Raw genomic sequence first — 21,844 nt, 5'->3', positions numbered from 1 at the left:
GCGGCCGGTATATAACGTCAACGGGGTTGGGTTCAAAGTGCACTAGAAGAGGTCAAAAGTCACATATCGTCATCCTATGTACAAAGGGATGAATCAGTGTTGACACTAATAAAATAATTATGTTTAGCTGCACAACTTGGCAAACCTTCTGAATTCTTTGGCATGAGCGGCCGCGACATTTGGAAGGTTAATCGCCACTTGTTTTCCCCCCCTTAAGAAATATAAAAATTGATATAGAAAAAAAAAAAAAAACCAACAACCTAAAAATTATCAAATTTGTTTCCTACATTTTATTTTGCTGAAAATAAAATAATGTCAAATTGTTTGATGCCCACAAAAAGGCTCTGAGGAATAATAATGCTACAAAACAACAGCAACATGTCATTTCTGTACAGGACATTCGTTGGTTTAATTACAGCGTGTGTGTGCAAGTGTGTGTGTTGTGTCCCACTTCACATAAAGTCATTGAGCTCCGCCTCCAAAGCCGCAGCCATCTCGTCCGCCTCCGAAGAACTCCCCTCCTCTTCTTCGTCATCGTTTGATTCTTTGGAGGACTCGTCGTCGTCCTTGTCATTATCGTGCTTTCGTTTGTGGCCCCTGCAGATGAGGAAAAATTATTTTAGCGAGTCTGATTCATCTTTCATTGTGGCCAATATTCTCGGCAAAAATAAATAAATTGGGCACCTTCCATAATACAAATGCTAAATTGATTGGAGGGCAAAAGGACAAAGAAGCGGAAGGAAATGTTCTTGTTAAACATAAAAGGGATGAAAGGCGGAAAACAACAACAAAAGACATTTATAAAAAAAAAAAAAAAATTGCAAATCTGAGCACAGCACAGCCCTTTGAGAGTTACTTAACAAGCGCTTGTTCTCATGGACTGTATTCACTTAAAAGCCTCAAGACGAAACCATTCAAAAGGATTCCAAGAAGCTGTTCTTTTCGAGGACCGATGCAGGGTCAGCTAAGCTAACTCCAAATGTTCTGCTTTCCGTCAACTTCCCCGGTGGAGGTGACAGGACTGAGCGTGCATGTCTAAGTGCCTCGCGAAGGCATTGTAAACATGCCATCCCTCTTTCCAAACCACTCGGGCTTCTCCATGACACATCCAAACACCGCAGAAGGACTTTGCATGATGCTAATAAGACGCGCACGGGGTGTCTACAACACCGAGACCCCCCTCGCCCCCTCTTGTTAGACCGCAGCGCTGTCAGACAGCCTCCCACAACATCACGACTGCGGTTTGGTGTTCATTAAAGGTTAGGTGTCAGCCTATATCAGGCCCGGAGGCTGCCGGGTCTGGTGGACCCCTGGGGTGGGGGTTAATGTGAGGGTCTGCCTCCACTGAAAAAAAGGATTCATGATTATTTATTTGGCCAACGTGTGAGAAAAATCCCAGCACACGGCATTCGGTAATGGCTGCTATAAGGATAACACAGCCACGGGACAAAGTCATGGGATTGCCACTAGTTGAGCTCATTTCAAGGAAACCTTTGACCCAAAATGGCTTAATCCACTTAAAAGCATAGCGAGTATTGAAGCCAAGTTGCTTTTTTCTCTCCAGAGTTACACAACCACTCACCCTGGATGCCCTTGCTGTTTCTTGACTAGCTCAGAAATTTTACTCAGGCAAAGTCACGTTTCAAATTTGAATTTGCACAGAGAGGCTATTTACTGAGCTATTTCTTCTCATCTCCAAATATGCATTGTGTAGGAATGGCCAAGCGAAGGGGGATGCGCAAGTAGGACTTTAATTAACCACCCAAATTAGAACGGTGAATTTATTATGCGCTGTGAACTGCCCGGATACGAGGCTATCGCTTCAGCCGGAAATTATTATTAAAACTTCATATGTGTTTTTTGAAGACGATCCCTGACGGGAAATATTACAAAAATGGAATTCCTGTTTGTGCCATTCGAGTGGGCGGAGAAGACTGAGCTAAAAGTGTACCCTCCGTGTCCCGTTAATTGCCCCGGCGTGAAAAGATGGCCGCTAATGAGGTACGCTACTCCTAACGAGGAGTCTCCAGTTCTCCTGACATACTGCGAGTCGAAATTGGGAGCAGTGGGCACAGATGACGGTGGACGCTTCCCGATCAATAACGCTGAAAGCTGCGATTTAAAGTCGATAGAGTGAGTCGCAGTTGGCGCTCTACTTTGATTGACATTGACATTACGATTAGTAAAAAAACGATTATTTGCCGATTTCCAAATGTACTTATTCAACTCCCACAACTTTCAAAATAAGTGTTGCCCCCAAAAAATATATAAACAACTGCTGCGACTAAGCTGTCGTTCCCCCAGGAGTCTTATTGAGCTATAACCGAACAATGGGGGGAAAAAAATTGCTTAGGCAATCAGTTTGCAGGCACAGAAAAAGAGCAAAGAGGAAAAAAAGGTCAGATTACTTTCAGTTTTGCTCTGGCTGCTCACTTATTCCGTCTTTCCTTCTCGCTCCAGACATTAAAAGGCTGCCGCCTAAGCACTTTTTTTTGTTTCTTGCTGTCTGCCGCCTTGCTCGTACGGCTAGAGAAGGCAGGTTGGATTGTGCCGGTTCATACACGTGAGTAAGAATTTTTTTTTTTTTTTTCTCTCAGGCTGCCAGAAGTACTTAGCAGTCAGTGAAGCGATGGGGGTGCACACTTTCGCATTATTCCCATAATCCGACTGACGGGCAACCTTTAAAAGACAAACAAAGCTCTGATTCTCCTTTCATGCGGCAAGGCTGTCCAAATAAAACCTTTGGGAAGGATGGCAGTGGACATGTTTGCTTTTTGTTCACTTTATTGCCTGCTCAAGCTTAGACTTGACATATTTTATAATTACAGCGCGCAATTGAACAGAGAGCGAGCGCAATGTGCATTTTGCGTCTTATAAAAAAAAATCAAATCAGTTGTTTTGCTTCTCTTGTGACTTCGTGATTTAGACATTTTTATTTATTTATTTGCACCGAGGTTGACATTTGAAAAGAACAAACGAGTCCTGTCAGTCAGTAGATTGAAAGCAACAGCTAACATGAATCCAATCCAATCATTTGAACAAATACAAAGGCAGGGCGGCGCCATTAAAGTAGTCTTTGGGGTATGGGAAAATCTATAAAAACTATTTTTCACAACAGGACCGCCGGGCGAATCAAATTAAAAAACTCTAAAGGTGTCCAATGGTTTTGTATTGTCAAGTGAAATAAAAGCAGTTGGGAGAAAGAAATGGGGAGACATTTTTTTTTAAATTAAATGTCGTCTAAATTGGGCAAAAAATAAAAGCAGGTTGGGGGAAAAAAAGGTAAAAAAGGAAAAAATGAGAGTCCAATTTATTTTTATCTTTCATGTGGGTCAAAGCAAACACTGATCAAAAAGGCTGCAAATGCCGAGGCGGCCGAGAGTGTTTGTCAGCTAAAGCGTCCATATTTGAATAATTGAATTTTTCCGAGGCGCCGCAGCATTTTTTCCGAAGCGGGGTGCTCGAATGGGTTTCTAATCTAATGACGGCACTTATATTTCCATCAATCAGTAAAACTTCATGTATGAAAATAGCGTGCGATGTTACGTGATCTCAGAAAAAAAAATCTTCCGCGCTAGATCTCGATCAATCCATTGCGTGGAACTTTTCAAGGCCTGGCCGGCCAACTATCCTTGGAACTGTGCCAGAAGCTGAAGAGGCAATCGATGCAAACGAAGGTGATTTATTCCTTTTGCAATTGAAACATGAAGAATTCAGAGCAGGCGAGAGGGTCTTATTCCAGAAAAAAAAACACAATAATGACGTGCAATTTATAATTACGCTGCCGCTAAGGGTTCGCTTTTCAAACAGCGATCGGGTTACTTCGAGTTATAGATTTACGGTCTAATCATATCCAAATCGCCTATTAAAATAAATGAGTAACCGAAGTCGTCCCGGATCATCAATCTCCGCAAAGAAGATGATTTATTCAGAGTTATTTTTAATACTCAACAAGTGCAATGAATGAAACACCGGCTCGAGACAGACTTCATTTCAGAATGTACCGATGACCCTTAGAGCAGGGAAATGGAACTTAGAGTGATGGAGGAAAAAAAAACGACTGTACAATTAGGAGGAAGAACTGAATGTGATTTTGTACAACTCGCAGAGCGGCTTTAATAGCTGCCTGTCATCATTTGAAGTCGCTATTGTACAGCCATGATGAATATTTATGTGGTTTGTACGACAGAAACAAGGCTCGGCTTTGTTGTTTGGATTCTTTTTCTGCAAAAGTGTGCTTTGGATCTTTGAAGGCTAAAATGAGCAATGTAGCATTGAAAAACTTTAGAAGACTATTTGCAGGCTGGCTTCACATAAAGTTTGTGACTGAAAATCAGAAAAGTCATGCCACCGAAAATCGATTTTGTGGGGCCTCAGCGGCAATGTCCTGACGAGAAATTGCTCGCAGAGTAGTTTCATCAGCGGTGCGGGACTAAATCTCCACCAAGAAGGTGGATTGGTACTATTAGGAAGCCGTTTGGGAATACAATCGTTTTTTTTTTTTGCTCCTAGAAAATATCAGGCACTTTACACACAACAGTGGATTGGCCTTCTCTCAATATAAGGGTCAAGGGAGAAAAATAAAACAGCTTTTGGAAATCCAAAAAGCTTACTAGACCGTTGAACTGACGGATAAATCCAATCAACACAAATGTGTTTCCTGGGCGGGTCGCTGTCGGTATTTGCACGGATCGACCCGCAACACATTTTTGCCTTAGCTGATGGCTTTGCGTCGTTGCATAATTCGCTTTTAATAATTCATCTAACGCTGCTGTACAGCTAATAATGCTGACTCGGGATTTGTCTCGCTTATCCTGAGCCACCTGCGAGTTCTCTGCAAAGGATTACTCGGCCTTAGCTACAGTCAGACTGTCCAAAAAGACATCAGACATGCTGAAAAGCAATATTGGCAGAGGGGATACATAATGCAGGTGGCTGGCTGTTTATCTTGCCTCAAATCCATCTGAGGGGTCACAGCAAAAGATGAGCGAACATCCTCACACTGTCGCAACAGATCCACATTCCTAGATGAAACACTTTTTGAAATTTCACACGACACCTGTCTGGACAACCTGAGCGCCGACCTTAAGGAACGGCCATCCGCCTTCATCACCTTTGTACCGCTGAGAGGTGAGAGCTCCCACGTTCACACCTCGCATCCCGAGTCAAAGACAGCCGTGGTGATTAGAGGAGTTGGCGACGTTCTGAATACGTGCGTGGCCACGGAAACGGGAAATTAAACCAGACGGCGCCTGACAACACTAGCGAGGGTCCAATTATGTTTGTGGATCCAACAAGTTTTTTTTTTTTTCACTGCAAAATTTGAATGTCATGCTGTTAGGAAACAGAAATAAGTCCTGTTAGGGAAAAATGTAAATGTAAAAATATTGATTTGCCGCCTTCTGGACACATCTTGGTGCCAAGCAACTATGTTGAACTCAGGAGAGGAGCTTCAGTGGTCAAGAGCTTTGCTGCCACCTTGTGGTATCTACAGACAATGACACATCTTTTTAAGTGCCACCGTTTTAAATTTATGGCAACTTGAATTTAAAAAGTTCAACTATAATTATTCAGTATAAATAGAGATTTTTGGACAGATTTAATGCCAAACTAAAAAAAAGCCAATTTAGAAGAGGGGGAAACGTGAAGTAGTTATTTGCCTTAGTGAGCCATAAAATGATGAGGTGGGCGAAATCCGGTCCCAGCGGCTTGCGTTTGACATCTATGAAATAGTGTTTATTGATTTTACACTTCCTCATTTGTCTTTAATGAGCATTTTATTACTTTTTTTTCCTCCATCGAGATGTTAAAATGATACATAAAACCGAGTTAATAAAGGTTTTATGATGGCAACATTTTGACTTGAATAATTCAAATGCCATTATTTCCGATGGGGAAAGCCGAGTGTATCCGGTAACATGAGAAACATCTATTTCAGTTTTTTCAAGGACATTTTTATGGATTTCATATTGGCAGGTGGACGCTTAGCATTTAATCGCAAACGACGAAAGACTTTACCCTCGGAATCCATTAGAGATGATTCCCAAGTGTACTCACGTGTTTTTATTTGCCTGTCAAGCGCAGTCAACTCGGGCCGCTTGAAAACGTCGGGCCAAATACTTGAGTTCGTTTTAAGAGACTTCAATTAGCCCGGCCACAAACCGGATGAGTTGCCTCGTTGCCAAGTCCCTGGAGTCGCACTTTTTAAGAGTAGTACGCTTTAAAAAAGTAATGCAATCTGCTTCAAAGGTAAACAAACTGAAACTTCTGCCCGCCAGATGGATTTTATTATTTTACAACAGTGGCTCGCTTGATAGCTACACCAGGGGATTGCGGAAATGATGCTGAAAATAATCACCGCCTACCTGAGGGGGTCTTTCAGTGACGAAAAATATAATTTCGCCAATTACGTTTAACAATTTTCGACGTGAGGTGAGAATTGTGCGCAATTACTGCCTGTTGTTCCAAAGCGCGGAGAAGGACAGCAAAATTACCGTGGTGGGCAGACAGCGTGGCAACAACACATGCATCACTCCGGTATCTTAGCAACAGATGTCTGTATCGCTACGCAGAACCTGAATAGAAGGAACCACTCCACACCTTGTTGAGGACTACGACCTGAATTAATGGCTGGCAATAAGGAAGACTTAAGTTGTTGATGTCACACTTAAAGGTGATGAAAACTATGTACATTTAAAAATGTCTCGACCCCCTTTTTTGTATTTTCCGAGAACCCCTATGGAAATCATCAAGGAGATAATCGGATCGACAATAAATCGGATAAAAAAGATGATACGTCCTTCGGGAATAAAGCACTTTTGTTTGCTCAGAAATGTCTGCTGTCTGTTTGGACATGTCGCCATGGCAACGGACCACTCAGTCTGGTTCCAGCCCAGACTTACTGATTAAGTGGTGTGTGTTTTTTTTTTTTTTAAACGTAAAAGTTGTCATGGCAAACAGTAAGCTGTGACTTTTTGGTCTTTGGCACAAAAGGATGCATTCATTTGACTGACCTGGACACGGTGGCCAGCACACTGGCATCAGGGCATGTGGTCAGGACCACGTCCTCCACTCTAGACGCTTGAGGACCCAAGTCCCCTCCTGTCAGCGGTCCAGCTCCTTGCCGGTGTTGCCGCTGCTCGTCCTCCGCCTCCTCATTAGCGGCTTTCTCTTTCCCTCGCCCTTCGCTCTCGTTGTCGCTCTCCTCGCCCAAGATGTCATCCACCTATTGAACGAGACAAGGAGAGTGGCAATGAGCTGACATGATAGAGTCGGTAATGAAACTGAAAATTTATCATTGGTGGTTGTTTAGTTTGGAGCAGACACATCTATTATATTTGCCGATTTTAACTTGCTTTCCATTCGTGCTTATTTAAAACATTGAAGTGCTGCAAGGTCAATCAAATAGCTGCAGCTGGCACACGATCAATTCCCACTCAGTGCTCTAATGACAATCGACCTGTGAGTGACTGGTGACCGGTTCCGTGACCCGGAACATCATATCGGAATGAAATATGCGGCCGAGCTATCACAAAATTGATTTTGTACATTTAGCTTGAAAAAGTACCATTATGAAAGGAGCGAAAGTAGGAAGTCAGTAAATCTTCTGCCTCATAAATGACTTTTAATGAAAAAGCAAAGTGTTTCCTCATTCATATAAATGTATTTCCACGCCTTTATGAGATTTTAATGTGATCCGGCGAAACAAGACAAGAAGGCACATTTCCATTTAATTTTAATGTTCGTTGTGAAAGATGTAAAACGCCGCCAAAAGTGGCTGGTTTGCTTGCTTTGGATTTCGAGAAGGAAAATGTGACAAGTAAAAAGCGAGGAGGACTGCGGCGTTCAACTCTCGACATCTCACCCCATCGCGCTGAGCTGTGATTTACACCGGCTCAGCTCGCCAACTGTGTGGCACGGCAACCATATTTGAGCAGTAGATGCGGTCATGTACTCCCGGATTGCCACAATTCTTAAAAGTGCCGCGGCTCATTTGACCTTTACTGAAAATGGAAGTATTACCAATTGCGAAATACAGCGCGGCACAATTCCCGCAACATCCATTTCCCGGCTGTAATCAAAGGCCACCCAAAGTGCACAGGAGGCTTTTTAAACCCCCCCACCCCCACAAAGATAGCTTAGAGGCTGGTGGTCACTGACTGTAAATGTATTGCAGTCAATTACAAGCCAGTAGATTTATTTTGTTGGTGTAGTTGCGAGGTGAAAATGCACTGAAGAAAATCGAAAAGGGAATTGTCCAGGATTAATCTAGAGGGTAGGTTTTCAGCGGTTACTTTTCTGGGTGCCCGTTTGTTTTATTGTATTGTTGGGAAGTGAGACATATTATGGAAATTTGACTTTTTATTATAGTTGAATGTTCACAAGCATTCCAGTTTTAGGAACATTCAAAACAGTGTTGCCATGATGAATGAACGCAATTGGCTAGTTACCCCATAAACATGCGCCTGGACGTTTTATAATTGGACGCTAGGGGGCAGTAAGATGGACTGCTGACACCTGATTTTATGCATCAAATCATGAAAAAAGTATTAAACAGTAAGGATGTGTGAAATTGATATCGGTAAAGGCTGGGATTAGCGTGAAAATGGCAATAATTCAAATAGCAAATTTTAAAAATGAAATCTGGAGTTCATTCCGGTGTACGCCTTACAGCGATACCTTTCCTGTGCGTCACATCTGCGTCAAAGAGACGTCACCAATGGCGACATTTGCTTGCCAGACTCCCCGATTTGTAGATAGACACACTTAATTAAAGACAATCTCTTTTCCCATGTGCGCTCAAATTGGAAAACATTTACGAATGTCACAGACTGCCCTTTAAGCTCAGTTGACATTTGAAATGCAATGATTCTGAAAAAGGACCCTTTCATCTGGGTCGCTGCCGAAAAATGTTCAGACCGAGTGTTCAACAATGATTAACTTCGTCAAAAAAAAAGGAAGCAACTCACCTACGACCCGAGTGAGGGCAAGCGCTATGGAAAATGGATGCTTGGATGGGTTATTAACAATATGAACCTTTAACAATAACATCAAGATGACTTTATGGTCATGTAAAAAGTGACATTTACATGTGTTTGCGTTGTAGCGATTCAGTATCATGCATCGTGCCTCATTAAGCAACTCCATCTCCGACTACTTTTAAATTAGGCTGGCATTTAATTATGGCGCAAATTAATTATGTCCATCACACCGTGGCAATGTACACAATGGTGCTAATTAATAACGGCTGTGGTGCTAAAAATTAAAAGAGAAATGGAGAGCGGACAGGTCGTTGGACCTCGACGATAAATAAAAATGAAAGTGCGTGTACTTCCAGCTGTGGCGGCAACGATCTTGAGCTGGCAATTTCCATGTACACGCTGCGACAATTATTGGACAGATTATCCAGCAGATATCTCAGTGGAAGGACATAATGGAACAACATTAGTGACATCATTTTCACAGCCGGGCTGAGACTTGCCATGGCAACATCCTCGAAGGCTATTATAGTTATCATACTTTCATTACAGAATAAAAAAAAAAATGAACAAAAATAAAACCAGACACAAACACACTGAGTCTCCACGGCATTCATCTTAATATCAGATGTAATAAGGAGATCATTTAAAGATTAATAATGAGAAGAACAATTTAGCTAGCTTTCTGTTGTCATATAAATAATCACAAGCATGGGTGTAATTTGGGCATTTCAATTATTGCCTGCAGTAAAGTCAGTAATTGCAAGGAACTAAAGTAGCTGAAGTAATGTTATTTCACTGTATAAAATCTGCAAAATGTGTTCGATTTATGGATAAATAAAAGAAAAAAAGATATTTTGTTTTCATTTGCTTAATGATAAAATATTTACAGGACTCTTGCCAATGTTGATTTCATTGACTAACCTGTAAGAAAAGAAAAAAAAAAAAGGAAGACCTGGCACAGCAGTTTCCAAACTGAATTACAGAGTAACTTTAAATGAGTTATTAACTGTGCTGGCTGTTTGCTATTCAGTCAAAAGCGTAACCAATTACAATTACATCCAAGTCCTTGGGGCATATTTAATTGAACTAACTCTCATTCCCTGCACAGAGAGTGCAACCTCTGTCTAAGCTCAAAGATCCACTAAGTTAAAGTCAAATGTCTCCTGTAAACACCCAAACATTTAAAAATAATTTTCCGTCATTAATGTGACCAGGTGAACTTTAAATGACTATAAATAATTTAGTATGAGGCTGTGTTGAGAATTCACATTTGAACATAGAGTCAGCATGCACCTGCCACCATTTAAAATCCCTCTGAATAACCCCAAATTAATTTTAGATGCTCTTCGGGGGTTTGTGCATTTTTTTTTTTCATAAAAATCTTACTAATGTGGTTTTACCTCTTTATCCATGCTTTCCAGATCTTCCTTGCAAAGAGTGTACAACGGCATTGTTTCCGACATGCTCCGCTGACGCTCCCGACGCGTCGGCCCTAGCGATTCGTCATCCTGGCTGGTTCCCGCTTCCATGTTTTGTTGACTGTTCAATGCGCCCCTGAAAAGAAAAAAAAAAAAAAAAAGTGAGCTAGCAAAATAAATACAAGATGAAGGTCTTTCTTTTTTAGTTGCATTTGTCTTCAACAACTGAGAGTGCTGGTGAAGGCCAAGCTTATGTAATATGTAAATCTGTAGGACGTTTCGACTTAATTAAATCTTTGATGATTAAAATCAAAGTTAATGCAAATCTGATGAGCCTGTAAATCCTTCAACTACTTAATCCCATTCCTTCTCCTCGCCATTGCTTATTATAATTTAACGTCAGGGACGGCAGCCTCATCCAATGCTGATGTAGTCTAACTGGGAAAAAAACAAATAATCACTTTTTACTGTCCTACTTAGTAGCTAAGGAAACTATGTCTCCATTGAGAGTCATTTGGGAAGTACAACATCCACACAGTAATCAACTGAAGAAAGAGAATAGGATAGAAGTGAATGGGACCCTGGTGGACAAACCCACATGCAGTATTTAAGATGTGTGATGAATGAGTCTGTTGTCAATAGAACAAAGACAAATACCAATAGCGCGACCGCCATTTCGAACGACACCCGAGAGTCGCGGCTTCCTATTCCTTATGTGAGCAGATAAAGTTTACGAACTGGTGGGCCATTGACTCCTCATATCCATTATTACTCATCCGAAGAAAGCTTTATGATGTTATTGCACAAGTGTGTTATGAAATTGTCTTGACACAACACCTGAGACACGACTGCTCTGGTTGATCAGACGCCGGCAGGTAAGGTGCCGCTGGCGTTGCTTGAGGGGCCTTGCGAATCAGCTTCCCGGTGACGGGGTCGTAGGTTCGAACCTCGGGGGCTGCCGGCTGGGGGGTGTGCTGGATCGGGGGCGGGTTTGGGAGAAAGGGCTTGAGCCTGGAGGCCTGCTTATCAAGAAAAGCCGTCGGGTTGTTGCTCCTTCAACCGGACGGAAAACAGAAATCAGCCATGATGATTTGGACTCTGTTACTATACAAATACTCCAAATACTATACCATGGCTGTTTGGTGTAGTCCTCCTTGAGCGGGAAAAGCTGCTCCTCCACCCTCTCCCAGCGCTCCAGACAACACCACAGCCAGTCAGGGTTGACCACGTGGAGGTGCTTGCACCCCAGCGCCTGACGGACCTTCTCTGTGCCTGAAGGAGCAGAAAGGGGTGACAAAAGGTCAGATGACTTCAACCTTGCAATCAAAGTAAACACACAAACTCTCTGTCTAATTCAGATCAATGGTCAGAGTTGAGGAGAGAACAAGAGGAAATAATTGCCGGGTCGATACTTGTAGGAGGATAACGAGGAAGATTGGTCTCGCCGAGTCACTGTCCTTTCACTTTTTTCGGCCAACTCGAGAGGGTCTTCAAATCCACAAAGAGGAACGTTTCTGCTTGAATAATTCGAATTGATGTTTGACACAAGCGGCGCGGGAATAGATTTTCAGCATCTAAGCTTGTTAACCCGGGGTGACTCCCTTGGGGATAACGTCGTGCACTGGGATTCGGTCGTGATGCACTTTTCTTGGTAGAAGCCTCGTGTTAGCGTTTAATAATTGGCACCAAAGAACTTACGTCACTGTGGGTGAGGGCAAATAATTTAGTATTCAATCAAGTATTCAGGGAGGATTTGACTTTTTGTAGAACGGAACAGGGAGTTCTGTGTAAAATTTGGAGCGCGGCTGGAGGCTAAGCTAACCCCAACTGACTTTCACATTCATTTAATTGTACGTACCAGATTTTGCCGCAATGAGGTGTGTGGTCCCATTGGGTTCTTGAGAGTTGAGAACCAAGTTCTTGCCGATCTTAGCCCCCAGTGCCTTGGCATGGTAGTACTCACGAGTCCTCTCAATTGGGTAGTTGGTCGGGTACAACCCGCTGAACACAATGGTGGTGCCGTCTAAGGTCTTGCTCTTCAGCTCGGGTACGATCTTGCGGATGTCCGGCGTTTCGGGCACCTCCGTCTTCAGGAAAGCCTCGTAGCGGGCGTAGTACTCGCGGTGGATCCGTACCAGCACCTCCTCCAGGTAAATGAGTTGATCGTCCCGGTCGTTGTCCACTTCCTCTTCCTCCTCGTCCTCCATGCTCTGGTCCTCCCCCATGGTCACTCCGGATTGCTCGCTATTCTGCGACTCGGTTTCGGGTTCCCTCCTGTCCGAGCAGCCGTTCCCCAGCTCGGGGAGGAGAACCACCGAAGGTTCTGTTGATTCGGAACTTTGGACTTTACTGTTCCCATCTTTTGTCTCATCGCCGTTGTCTTGCGAGGCTGCTTCATGCTGGGATGTCTTTGCCTCGCTATCAGCGTCCGCCGAGGGCGGCTTTTCTCGAACGGACTCATTGTCGCTGTCGCTGGAAAGGTCAAATTCCAGATTATTGGACTCGTTGTTTGGCGTTAAAGAGTTCGCACCGTCCTGTGCTTCACCTGTCCTGCTAATTCGCTCCTCTTTACTATTTTCCTGGCTTTCAGCCCCCTGAGTTTTTGTTGCTGCGGGCACCTCATCAGCCTCTAAACGTTTATCCGTCAATGCCTCATCTGTCACAGATGTGGCGGCATGTGTCCGTTCAATTGTCGGGGTGCTCGGAGAACAGCGGGATGCCGCCGACCCCTCTTTTAGCGACTTTTTCCTGAGGCCGTTGTTTTGCTCATCCGCCGCGGGAGTCTCGAACGCTTCTGTGTTTTCTGCAGGACGACCTGGTGCGTTTCCTGCAGGCGAACATGGGAGAATTGGAACAACTAAATGAAAGCGCCAACATGTATTAGTGCTCGACTGGAAAAAAAAAAGTGTTACCCTAGGCAAGAGTAATCCATATTAATTAAAATATAGTTGAGATGCTCAAAGAGAATCGAAAGTCAAAAAGAGGAGGCTGCGCTCTGTGTCCTCATTTAAACTGGATTGCATCCAAATAAAATAAACTAACGAGAGCTTTCCGGGACAACGGGCTTGTTAGCTCTTCGGGACTGTGCAGGGAACTGGAAACATATCCTTGAACACTGCACTGAAATAAATGTGCACTCATTCGTTGTGCGTCACAAGGACACACTTTCTTGAGGGAGAGACCAAAAAAAAAAAAAATAAATCATGTACCTTTCTTGGCCATCAGAGCTTCTTGCGAGCCTGGCGGCGCGCTAATGTCCCCGATGCCCTCGAAGTAGACGTACTTCTTCACAGTGATGAGGTTGGGCGCGAACTTCCACACGTCTTCACGGTCATCGATGATGCACACCATCGAGTCCCCACAGGGGAAAAGATACCTGATAGGATGATGAAGGACAAGCTTGTTAACATGACAATGTCCTCCACATTTGAAGAAGGCATGCATTTTCTTTCCCACCTAAGATTCCCCGTCTTGGAGAAAGGGTCGATGCATTCATCTCTGGAAAGGATGCGATGGGAGAACAGCTTCGTTTCTGGGTCCAGAAAGCCTAAAAAAAAAAAGAACAGTATACTTTTTTGAATCAAGCATTCCATTCAAAAAAATTCATAACCCCTCTTGCTTTCATGATAGGAAATATACGGCAGCTGGAGACCCTGGCTGGACTCTCAACTCATCAGAGGTAGTACATTTCAATTCCAAATGCATTAAACATTCATCACATGGCTGCAAAACAGTGCCTTGATGCGGTTTCATACCGAACGGCGTGATGGAAGATTGCCACCTGAATAAAGGATGGCTTATATCACACCAGCTCAATTTAATCCAGCACTGAATCAGAATTCTGCTGAGCGGCCAGATTGGATTCTTTTTTCATAAGATGGTTTTCATGTATGAGTGTGAGTGTTTTATTTCACATTGCTGGAGGAAGAAATGAAAAAATACACATCCCGATGTACTTTATGCTTCCTGGTCGTACTAATATTGAAAGGTTAATACATGAGCATATAAATCACATCTTGAACACAATATATGGGCAGATAGCTCCCCCTTGTGGACACAAAACAGAACTACAAATAGTACAATACAAGTTTTCCAGCAAGATCAAAATGGCTAATCTGTGAGAGAAGTGTGAGTTACCCGCAATGGTGTGTGCATAAAGGCGGCTCCCAAACGTGAAGACGTGCAATTCATACAACTTGGCAATTTCCTCCAGGAATTCCTTGCAATGCGGCCGTAGCCGCGTGTGGAGCATGGGCTCTCCTCGCCCCAGCTGGAAGTGGAAAATGCCCTGGAGGAAAAGACAATGAAAAATGCTCACTCTTAAATAATCTTGATATCTTGACAAGTGATATGTTCTGAAACGGACCTTGTTGGACATTTGCTGGCAGTGTTGATCGGTGGTGTGGATGAGCGTCTGGTCCAGATCCACCATCAGGACCAGCTTTTTGTTGCGGTGCAGCCGCTGCTGATCCTCTCGGCCTAACTGCTCTGCTTGCTGTTTCGAAAGAAAATGTTTTCAGAGGGTAAAATTATTTATGTATTAAGCTTTTGAGGCTCGATTAAATTACACTTGCTGGTTGTTACATTTACGCATACAAAACAGGCTTTTCGTGAGTCAAATATTAGAAAAGATTGGTGGGCTCCAAGGCAGTAGAGAAAACAGCATCTCCGTCACACAGCTCACCTCTGAGCTGACCATCAACTCGGGTACGCTGTGCACCATGGAGATGGTTGCCGTGGAGATGGGAGTTTGCTGGTTTCCATTTATACTCTGCAGTCTGAGAGGGAGCAAGAGCGAGTTATGCTACGTACTTAAGATCAGAAGAAAAGCAGATACTGATTTATAAGAAATTGTAAGGATTTCTAGAAAATAGATTGTTTCAATGAAACTGGCAAAAGGTCGAAGTAGCACAAATGATTTGTCACATTAGCCACCTCCAACTGTAACGGCGTTGCTTTTGGCGCCACCTAAGGGTAATGTCTAAACATGTAGGCACCACATTCTTAACATTTTTTTACTAGATAAAAAGAACATCATTGATCAACTAATATACAACAAATTTGGGATGATGCAAGAGGCGACAGAGGTCAAATCAGTGCCTTGCTCAATGACTCATCAACATGGTTACCAGAGCTGAGGATTGAACCCACATCCTTCAGGGTGACAGACAAGTGCTCTACCACTGGGCCACAGAACTATGTCTCTGAGCAAGACATGTCTGGTCCATTATTGTGGCTCTATGATATCATGCGCTGATTTAACAACCATCTCAATGACCACTGATAACAAGCAACATGTTTTTGCATGTCCTTACTGAGTCAGGTCCTTGCCACATTCAGCACACATGCCTTTCATCACAATCGGGTGGCTGCATCCTGCTATTCTGACAATGACGCCCCTGGTTGAATGAAGACAGCAGAAAGTTAATTGTCACTTTATTAATCATTACTCAAGTAAATCAATATATGGGAAGTCACATTAATTAAACTAGTTTTTTTCCCACTCCTGTGACAGTAAAAAAAGAAAATAAATTTGTAATAGTTGTAATGACAGATATTAAGAGATGTGTGACAGCAAACAAAAATAAAACATCACTCTCCAAGTCTAATAAAATCTAAATCACACAATTTATTCAAATATTTATTTTATTAATGCATCAAAGCCTCGATAAGCGCTCAAACATTTCACACACGCGGTATTGAAACACACGAAAGTCCAACGCCACTCAACGACGCTTAACTTCCGCTATCAAAATAAGAGCGTTTCACGTTTCTTTTTTTAAACTCAAACGCTTCTATTCACATGCCAACAGTTGTTCAATGCTTGGACAACTATTTGGAGGACTAATATTTTCTCAAAAATATTCTTGACACAAGTATTTCAAGACTGTAGTGTCGTCAAAGAGCTTTGCGAAACGAAAGTAACTTTACTTTGGTAGTCTACCCACAAATCAAAACACTGACATTTGATTAGCTTGATGGTGTGTTTAGACTCGGCTACCAAAACAAGCTAGCCTCCACGTTAGCGTCCATGCTGTAGCGGAGTTAGGTCATTAACCAGCAAGCATAACACTGATACTCGGTTAATAAATAAGTAATTACGGTTGCAAATAAATGCAAGAAAGACTTCCAACAAGTAACTCACCCAGGAGGTATAACCTGTCCAAGTTGACAGCACAGCTCCTTGACGACCCCCGCGCGGTCCGACTTCACCTTCCTCTCGGGCAGCCTCGGTGTCTCTGCCCCCTTCTCCGCGGGTATGGGGACGCAGAGCGCTAACACCGAGTCCACGTTAACATGAGACCCCGGCTTGACTTTCCACTCCAACAGGCGACAGGGGAGTGTCCCTATCGTGCAACAGATATCCGACACTTGCACCGCGGGGCCCAGCGTTGATGCACCAACCCCGCCGCCGCCAGAATCAGCGGTCGGATCCTCCATCTGCGAAAAAATAAAAATGAAAAATCCCTTGGAACGTTCTGTTTAAAGAGTATCCACTACAACGCAGGGATCATTAAAAAGCACCCAAACACTAACTTCCATGTGAATTAAATCAGCAGCGGTGGGTTTTAAACCCGCTAGCTTCGACAGTCAGCTTCGTTCACTCTTCCCGCCCGTAAACAGGAAGTGGCAACACTGCAGACACGCAGGTCCCGATGACAATTTCCGGTATAGATGACAAAAATAATTGAAAACAGAAATATGAAAATATATACTTGTATGTATAAACATTTCGTTGTGTGCCCTCTTCTCTATATTTATAATAAACGTAATATTTTATTGTCTATTTTAAGTTGAAATATTGCTCGACACATATAATTTGCTTAAACTTGCAGCTGTATTATTGGCGTACATAATTGTTGCAGGTCATAACATTAAAATTAGTTTATTATAATAAATATAACCTATAAAAGTACGGTAGACGATAATTAATTATTGCCTTGCAAAAGCGGAAATACGTCGGACTGATTCCCTCGATTTCTCTGAACTCTTTGTTCGCGTTTAACCAATCACATGCCTGCTGTGGAAAACGTAGTTCGAGGCTGTACGGTACTCGGGCGAATGTCACCAGTACGGTTATTTGATGCAAAGAAAGTAACTTTGGACTCAATTAATCCGGACACGGTGCTGGACCTACTCAGGAAGCATGACAAGGAAGATCCAGGGCGCTGTATGTTGTCCATATTTAGTTTTAAATAAGTTGTACGCAAATATTTCTGCATTGTTAGCTCGTATTAGCCAGTGGATTAGACGTGGCTAAGTGTAGTGTCATGCAACTAAAGGTGAAAATCTGCTAATTTGCACACAAAGACTTGTCTATTTTTTGCGTAGATGCACGTCTTACTATTCACTATTTTTCAGCTACGTTATCAGTAAAAACAAATAACCGCTATGTGTATTAAATATACCATAGAAGAAGTCGTTTTGCATATATTGGTGATTTGGATTTTGACGCTTGAGCTGTCAGGTCCCTGACACCTCTGCATCAATTGGAGACACTGTGTCCCTCACATGCAGACATCCAAAACAAAAACAGCATGTCCTGGGTTGGACAGGTTGGCCTTGGGTTACTCTGCCCCCCTTTTGCCCTCGCAACCCACACATAATAAAACATTAGCATGTTTTACTAAAGGCGTGGGTGTGTAATCCCCTATTTGTGTAAATGTTATCTCTTTATAAAGGGACAACATTGAAGAAATGAAATTTTGCTATATTGCAAAATAGTGTACAGCTTGTTTAAAAGTGCACATTTTATGTGGTCTGATGGTTTACATAGAGGTTAAGAGTCAATGTGTGTGATTCATTCATCTTAGCAGATTCTTGATTAAAGATTTTCCATTTGGGCTGCTCCGTTTAAAGTCCAGCCATGCTTCCTGGTCACGTGATTGTCATGTTTTCTATTTAATTTTGATTTCTGTTTCCCCACTAGTGCAGGTTATGCCTGCATCATGTTGCTTTTCTCCAAAGAAATCCTGGCTCATCAATACAGTGCTCCAGAAGCTTCAGTACACTCAGGTACGAAACATGAGCAAGACTTTTACCATTAAAATTAACTTTCCAAAATTGATTATTTGATCTATTTTAGGGAAGGAAGGCGGAGGGGTTTATTATGGAAGACTCTGGCCGCCGTCGCTGCTAGCGTGCCGGTGGCAGCTGGCGTGCGATACGCCGTTTCCGACCAAAGAGAACAGCGGAAGATGAGGATAGTGACTGAAGGATTTGTTCGGTTCTGCAGGTGTGGGAAAGTCTTTGTATGCAAACACTCAGGTCATAACATTAGGTACACCAGTGCAGAAAACATTACCTTTGTTATCGTAGCTGGGAGTAGAACTGCAGCATATCGTAGTGACGGATGTTTCTAATATGTTGCTCCTCTCGTGTCACTAGAAATCATCAATAAAAATGTTCTTTCTAAAACATTTTTCATGTTTTAGGTCCCTCTCTGTGGGACTTGTGATATCAGTGGACTACTGGTGGACCACTAATGTGGCTCTTCGGGGTCTGGATGAGGTAAGTTGATGTCATATAAAAGCCACTGGCAGAGCTAGGATTGTTTTTCTTGGGGTATAACAAACACAAAAAAAATCCCAAAAGTCAATTATTTGGCCTGGCACCCATATTTCTGGAGGAGGCAGTGCCCCTACAGCCCCCCTTCTAGCTCTGCCAGTGGATACTAGGCATTTTTATTTTGACCTCTAAAATAAGAACAGTCTCCAACTAAGCCACCAAACTACGCCTGTATGTCAAAAGTTCTCTGCTTTGACTGTGATGTCTTACTTGCTAGAGCAGCCCATCCTACACGTCGGCGATGTCAGCTTGCCACCAAAGAGCAGCAGAGAGCATGGTGGAGGGCGCCATCAAGAACGGCGGCATATACATCAAACTGGGTCAAGGTTTGTGTTCCTTCAACCACCTCCTGCCGCCCGAGTACGTCCGCACCCTGCAGGTCCTGGAGGATCGAGCCTTGAACAGGAGATACAAAGAGGTGAGTGAGGAAAATAAGAGTCACACAAAGAGAACGTGATGAGATATCTCAGATTTTATTGTTCAGGTTGATGCGCTTTTCCAAGAAGACTTCAAAAAAAGCCCACAGGAAATTTTTAAAACTTTCGATTACGAGCCCATAGCCGCCGCCAGCTTGGCTCAAGTTCACAAGGCGGAACTGATGGACGGAACCTCCGTCGCTGTGAAGGTGAGCGCCGGTGAACGTTACTTCTGGAAGCGACGAGTCCCGTCAACATAATTGCGCAACCTCAGGTGCAGTACATTGACCTCAGGGACCGCTTTGACGGCGACATCAGGACATTGGAGATCCTGCTGGATATTGTCAAGTTCATGCACCCCAGCTTTGGATTCCGATGGGTACTCAAGGTAAAAATGGACTGACACAATTTAAAGATGTAGGAACTATTCTGAATAATCACTGTCCTTGTAGGACCTGAAGGGGACTCTGGCCCAAGAGCTGGACTTCGAGAACGAGGCCAGGAACGCTGAGAGGTGTGCCGCTCAGCTCAAACACTTCAAATTTATCGTGGTGCCTAAAGTGTACTGGGAGCAAACCAGTAAGGTGAGTTGAAGCGCTCTGGAGATAATGAAAACGTATTTATTAAAAAGCACCTTCTTCATTTTTCATTTCAAGAGGGTTTTGACTGCAGAGTTTTGCAACGGTTGCAAGATCAACAACGTGGAAGAAATTAAAAGACAAGGACTGAGCTTGAAAGATGTAAGGTTTGGAATTTTGTCTCATGTAGAAGTCTAAAACATTTGCCTTCAATAAAACTGCACTTAACAGACAGCAGATAAGCTGATCCGAGCATTTGCCGAGCAAATCTTTTATACGGGTTTCATCCATGCTGATCCTCACCCTGGAAATGGTGAGTCATCAAAATATCATTTGAACTACATCAGTCAAATAAAAATGCATTTGTAGAAACTTTCTCAGCAAACTTCTCTATTTGAGGATATGCTTTTTTTTTCCAGTTCTAGTGAGGCGAGGTCCCGATAACAAGGTGGAGTTGGTACTTTTGGATCACGGCTTGTACGAACATCTCAGCCAACAGTAAGCGCTGCATTCTTCGGATGATTATAATTTTTTCTCCATTAATTTGTTCCGTAATTTCTCACCTTTTAGTGATCGAGTGGCCCTATGTAAGCTCTGGAGGTCAATAGTCCTGCGAGACGAGGCAGCGATGGAAATATACTCAAATGCCTTAGGGGTCAAAGGTAAGGTCAACAAACCCTTTAAAAAAATATATAATGATAATAATAATCTTACCTGTGCAGAGTACTTCCTCTTCTGCGAGATGCTGCTGCAACGGCCCATCAACATGCACGAGTTGCGGCTGTCCAATGTCTTGAGTAAAGAGGAGACGGCCTACATGCGGCGAATGGCCGTGCACCGCTTCAACAGCATCATGCAGGTGCTCAAGGCCATGCCCCGCCCCATGCTGCTGGTCTTCCGCAACATCAACACCGTCAGGAGCATCGTCATCACCTTGGGAGCGCCCGTCGACCGCTACTTCGTCATGGCCAAGAGGTTGGTACCGAAATATGCTGATGAGTCACTTTTTTTTTTATATTACCACAGTGATGATGTTAATTTGGGTGTCAGCGCGGTACGATGCTGGGGGAAGATCCAGGCAGAGAGGACCAGTATGCTGCACAGATTCTGGATTGTCCGCTGGTTGTGGACCAGATGGGAGGATCTCAAGTTTGAGCTCGCTTTAAGGTTAGCTTTGGATATTTTTTTCTTTCTTACGTGACCACTGACAGCAGGTCATCTGTTTCAGATCAGAGATGGCAATGATGAGTATGACCCGCTCACTGGTCAACCTGCTGAGCTACTTGGGTCTCATCTCTCTGGATTCCGACATGTACGATTACCTGAGATAGCGCTTGGTTCTCCAAGCTCACAGCGGGGGACTTTCTCCTTAAAAAGCTACGCAGGGGACTTTTCGCCTCGAAGCCGCTCCAGAAAACTTGCCGGGCTCTCCGATCACAGTGAACTGTGGGAAGAGTGGGAGGGCTGTAATATGCTGAAGAGGCTTTTAAAGAAAGTGTTTTGGATGATTTGAAAATCATAATGTAATGGTTTTATTTATCACATTTAAAAAAAAAAAAAAAAAGTAACATTCAATTTTGAAGATTTTAAGCTGCTATTTTTAAAATAAATAGCTGCCATGACTGTTTGGAAGCAGCTTTATTATCTAGTGATTTGCATGTTAGGCAATGTGTGGTGTTTAAAATTAATAATTTCTGCTTGATCTATTATGAATGTTGGAATGTGTCACTTTGTAATTTAACATGTGCACAAGGACAATTTTCTGCTTGCAATTAGGGTCCATTTTCTCTTGAGGAAATTCCCACAGTTTAAAGCAACAACCAAAACTTTCAAGTTTAAAAATAAATGATCCTACCTCCTTTGTTCACCCATTGTCGGGATTT

At 43.0% G+C, this 21,844-nt stretch overlaps 2 protein-coding genes across 6 annotated transcripts; one reads left to right on the top strand and one right to left on the bottom strand.

Annotated features, from left to right (window-relative positions):
* Positions 1-267: 267 nt before the first annotated feature.
* On the bottom strand, positions 268-17,043 carry ctdp1 (CTD (carboxy-terminal domain, RNA polymerase II, polypeptide A) phosphatase, subunit 1). The gene is made up of 14 exons (XM_088365744.1): positions 16,937-17,043; positions 16,545-16,840; positions 15,715-15,798; positions 15,084-15,177; positions 14,766-14,894; positions 14,537-14,687; positions 13,856-13,946; positions 13,609-13,775; positions 12,258-13,226; positions 11,530-11,671; positions 11,237-11,452; positions 10,382-10,535; positions 7,014-7,225; positions 268-597 (listed from the first exon to the last, which is right to left on the bottom strand). Exons 1-14 carry the CDS (start codon positions 16,940-16,942, stop codon positions 453-455), a joined length of 2,856 nt encoding a protein of 951 aa, XP_088221870.1. The 5' UTR covers positions 16,943-17,043; the 3' UTR covers positions 268-452.
* A 362-nt stretch (positions 17,044-17,405) lies between these two features.
* adck5 (aarF domain containing kinase 5) lies at positions 17,406-21,828 on the top strand. 5 transcript variants are annotated; one of them, XM_088365598.1, is made up of 15 exons: positions 17,406-17,570; positions 18,330-18,415; positions 18,486-18,635; positions 18,835-18,910; positions 19,185-19,385; positions 19,452-19,592; positions 19,658-19,771; positions 19,836-19,967; positions 20,040-20,123; positions 20,193-20,274; positions 20,381-20,459; positions 20,532-20,623; positions 20,684-20,936; positions 21,012-21,128; positions 21,190-21,828. In XM_088365598.1, the coding sequence occupies exons 1-15, from the start codon at positions 17,547-17,549 to the stop codon at positions 21,290-21,292; spliced, it is 1,734 nt and encodes a 577-aa protein (XP_088221724.1). In that variant the 5' UTR covers positions 17,406-17,546; the 3' UTR covers positions 21,293-21,828. The 5 variants fall into 5 exon arrangements, with proteins under 5 accessions (XP_088221724.1, XP_088221722.1, XP_088221723.1 ...); XM_088365596.1 differs by having other exon boundaries at positions 20,684-21,128; XM_088365597.1 differs by having other exon boundaries at positions 20,532-20,936.
* Positions 21,829-21,844: the final 16 nt, after the last annotated feature.

Source organism: Syngnathus floridae, chromosome 21 (genome assembly GCF_059516105.1).
Source record: "Syngnathus floridae isolate MCC-2025c chromosome 21, RoL_Sflo_1.0, whole genome shotgun sequence".
In the NCBI taxonomy this organism is placed as follows: domain Eukaryota; kingdom Metazoa; phylum Chordata; class Actinopteri; order Syngnathiformes; family Syngnathidae; genus Syngnathus; species Syngnathus floridae.
This window is presented reverse-complemented; position numbering and strand designations above follow the sequence as displayed.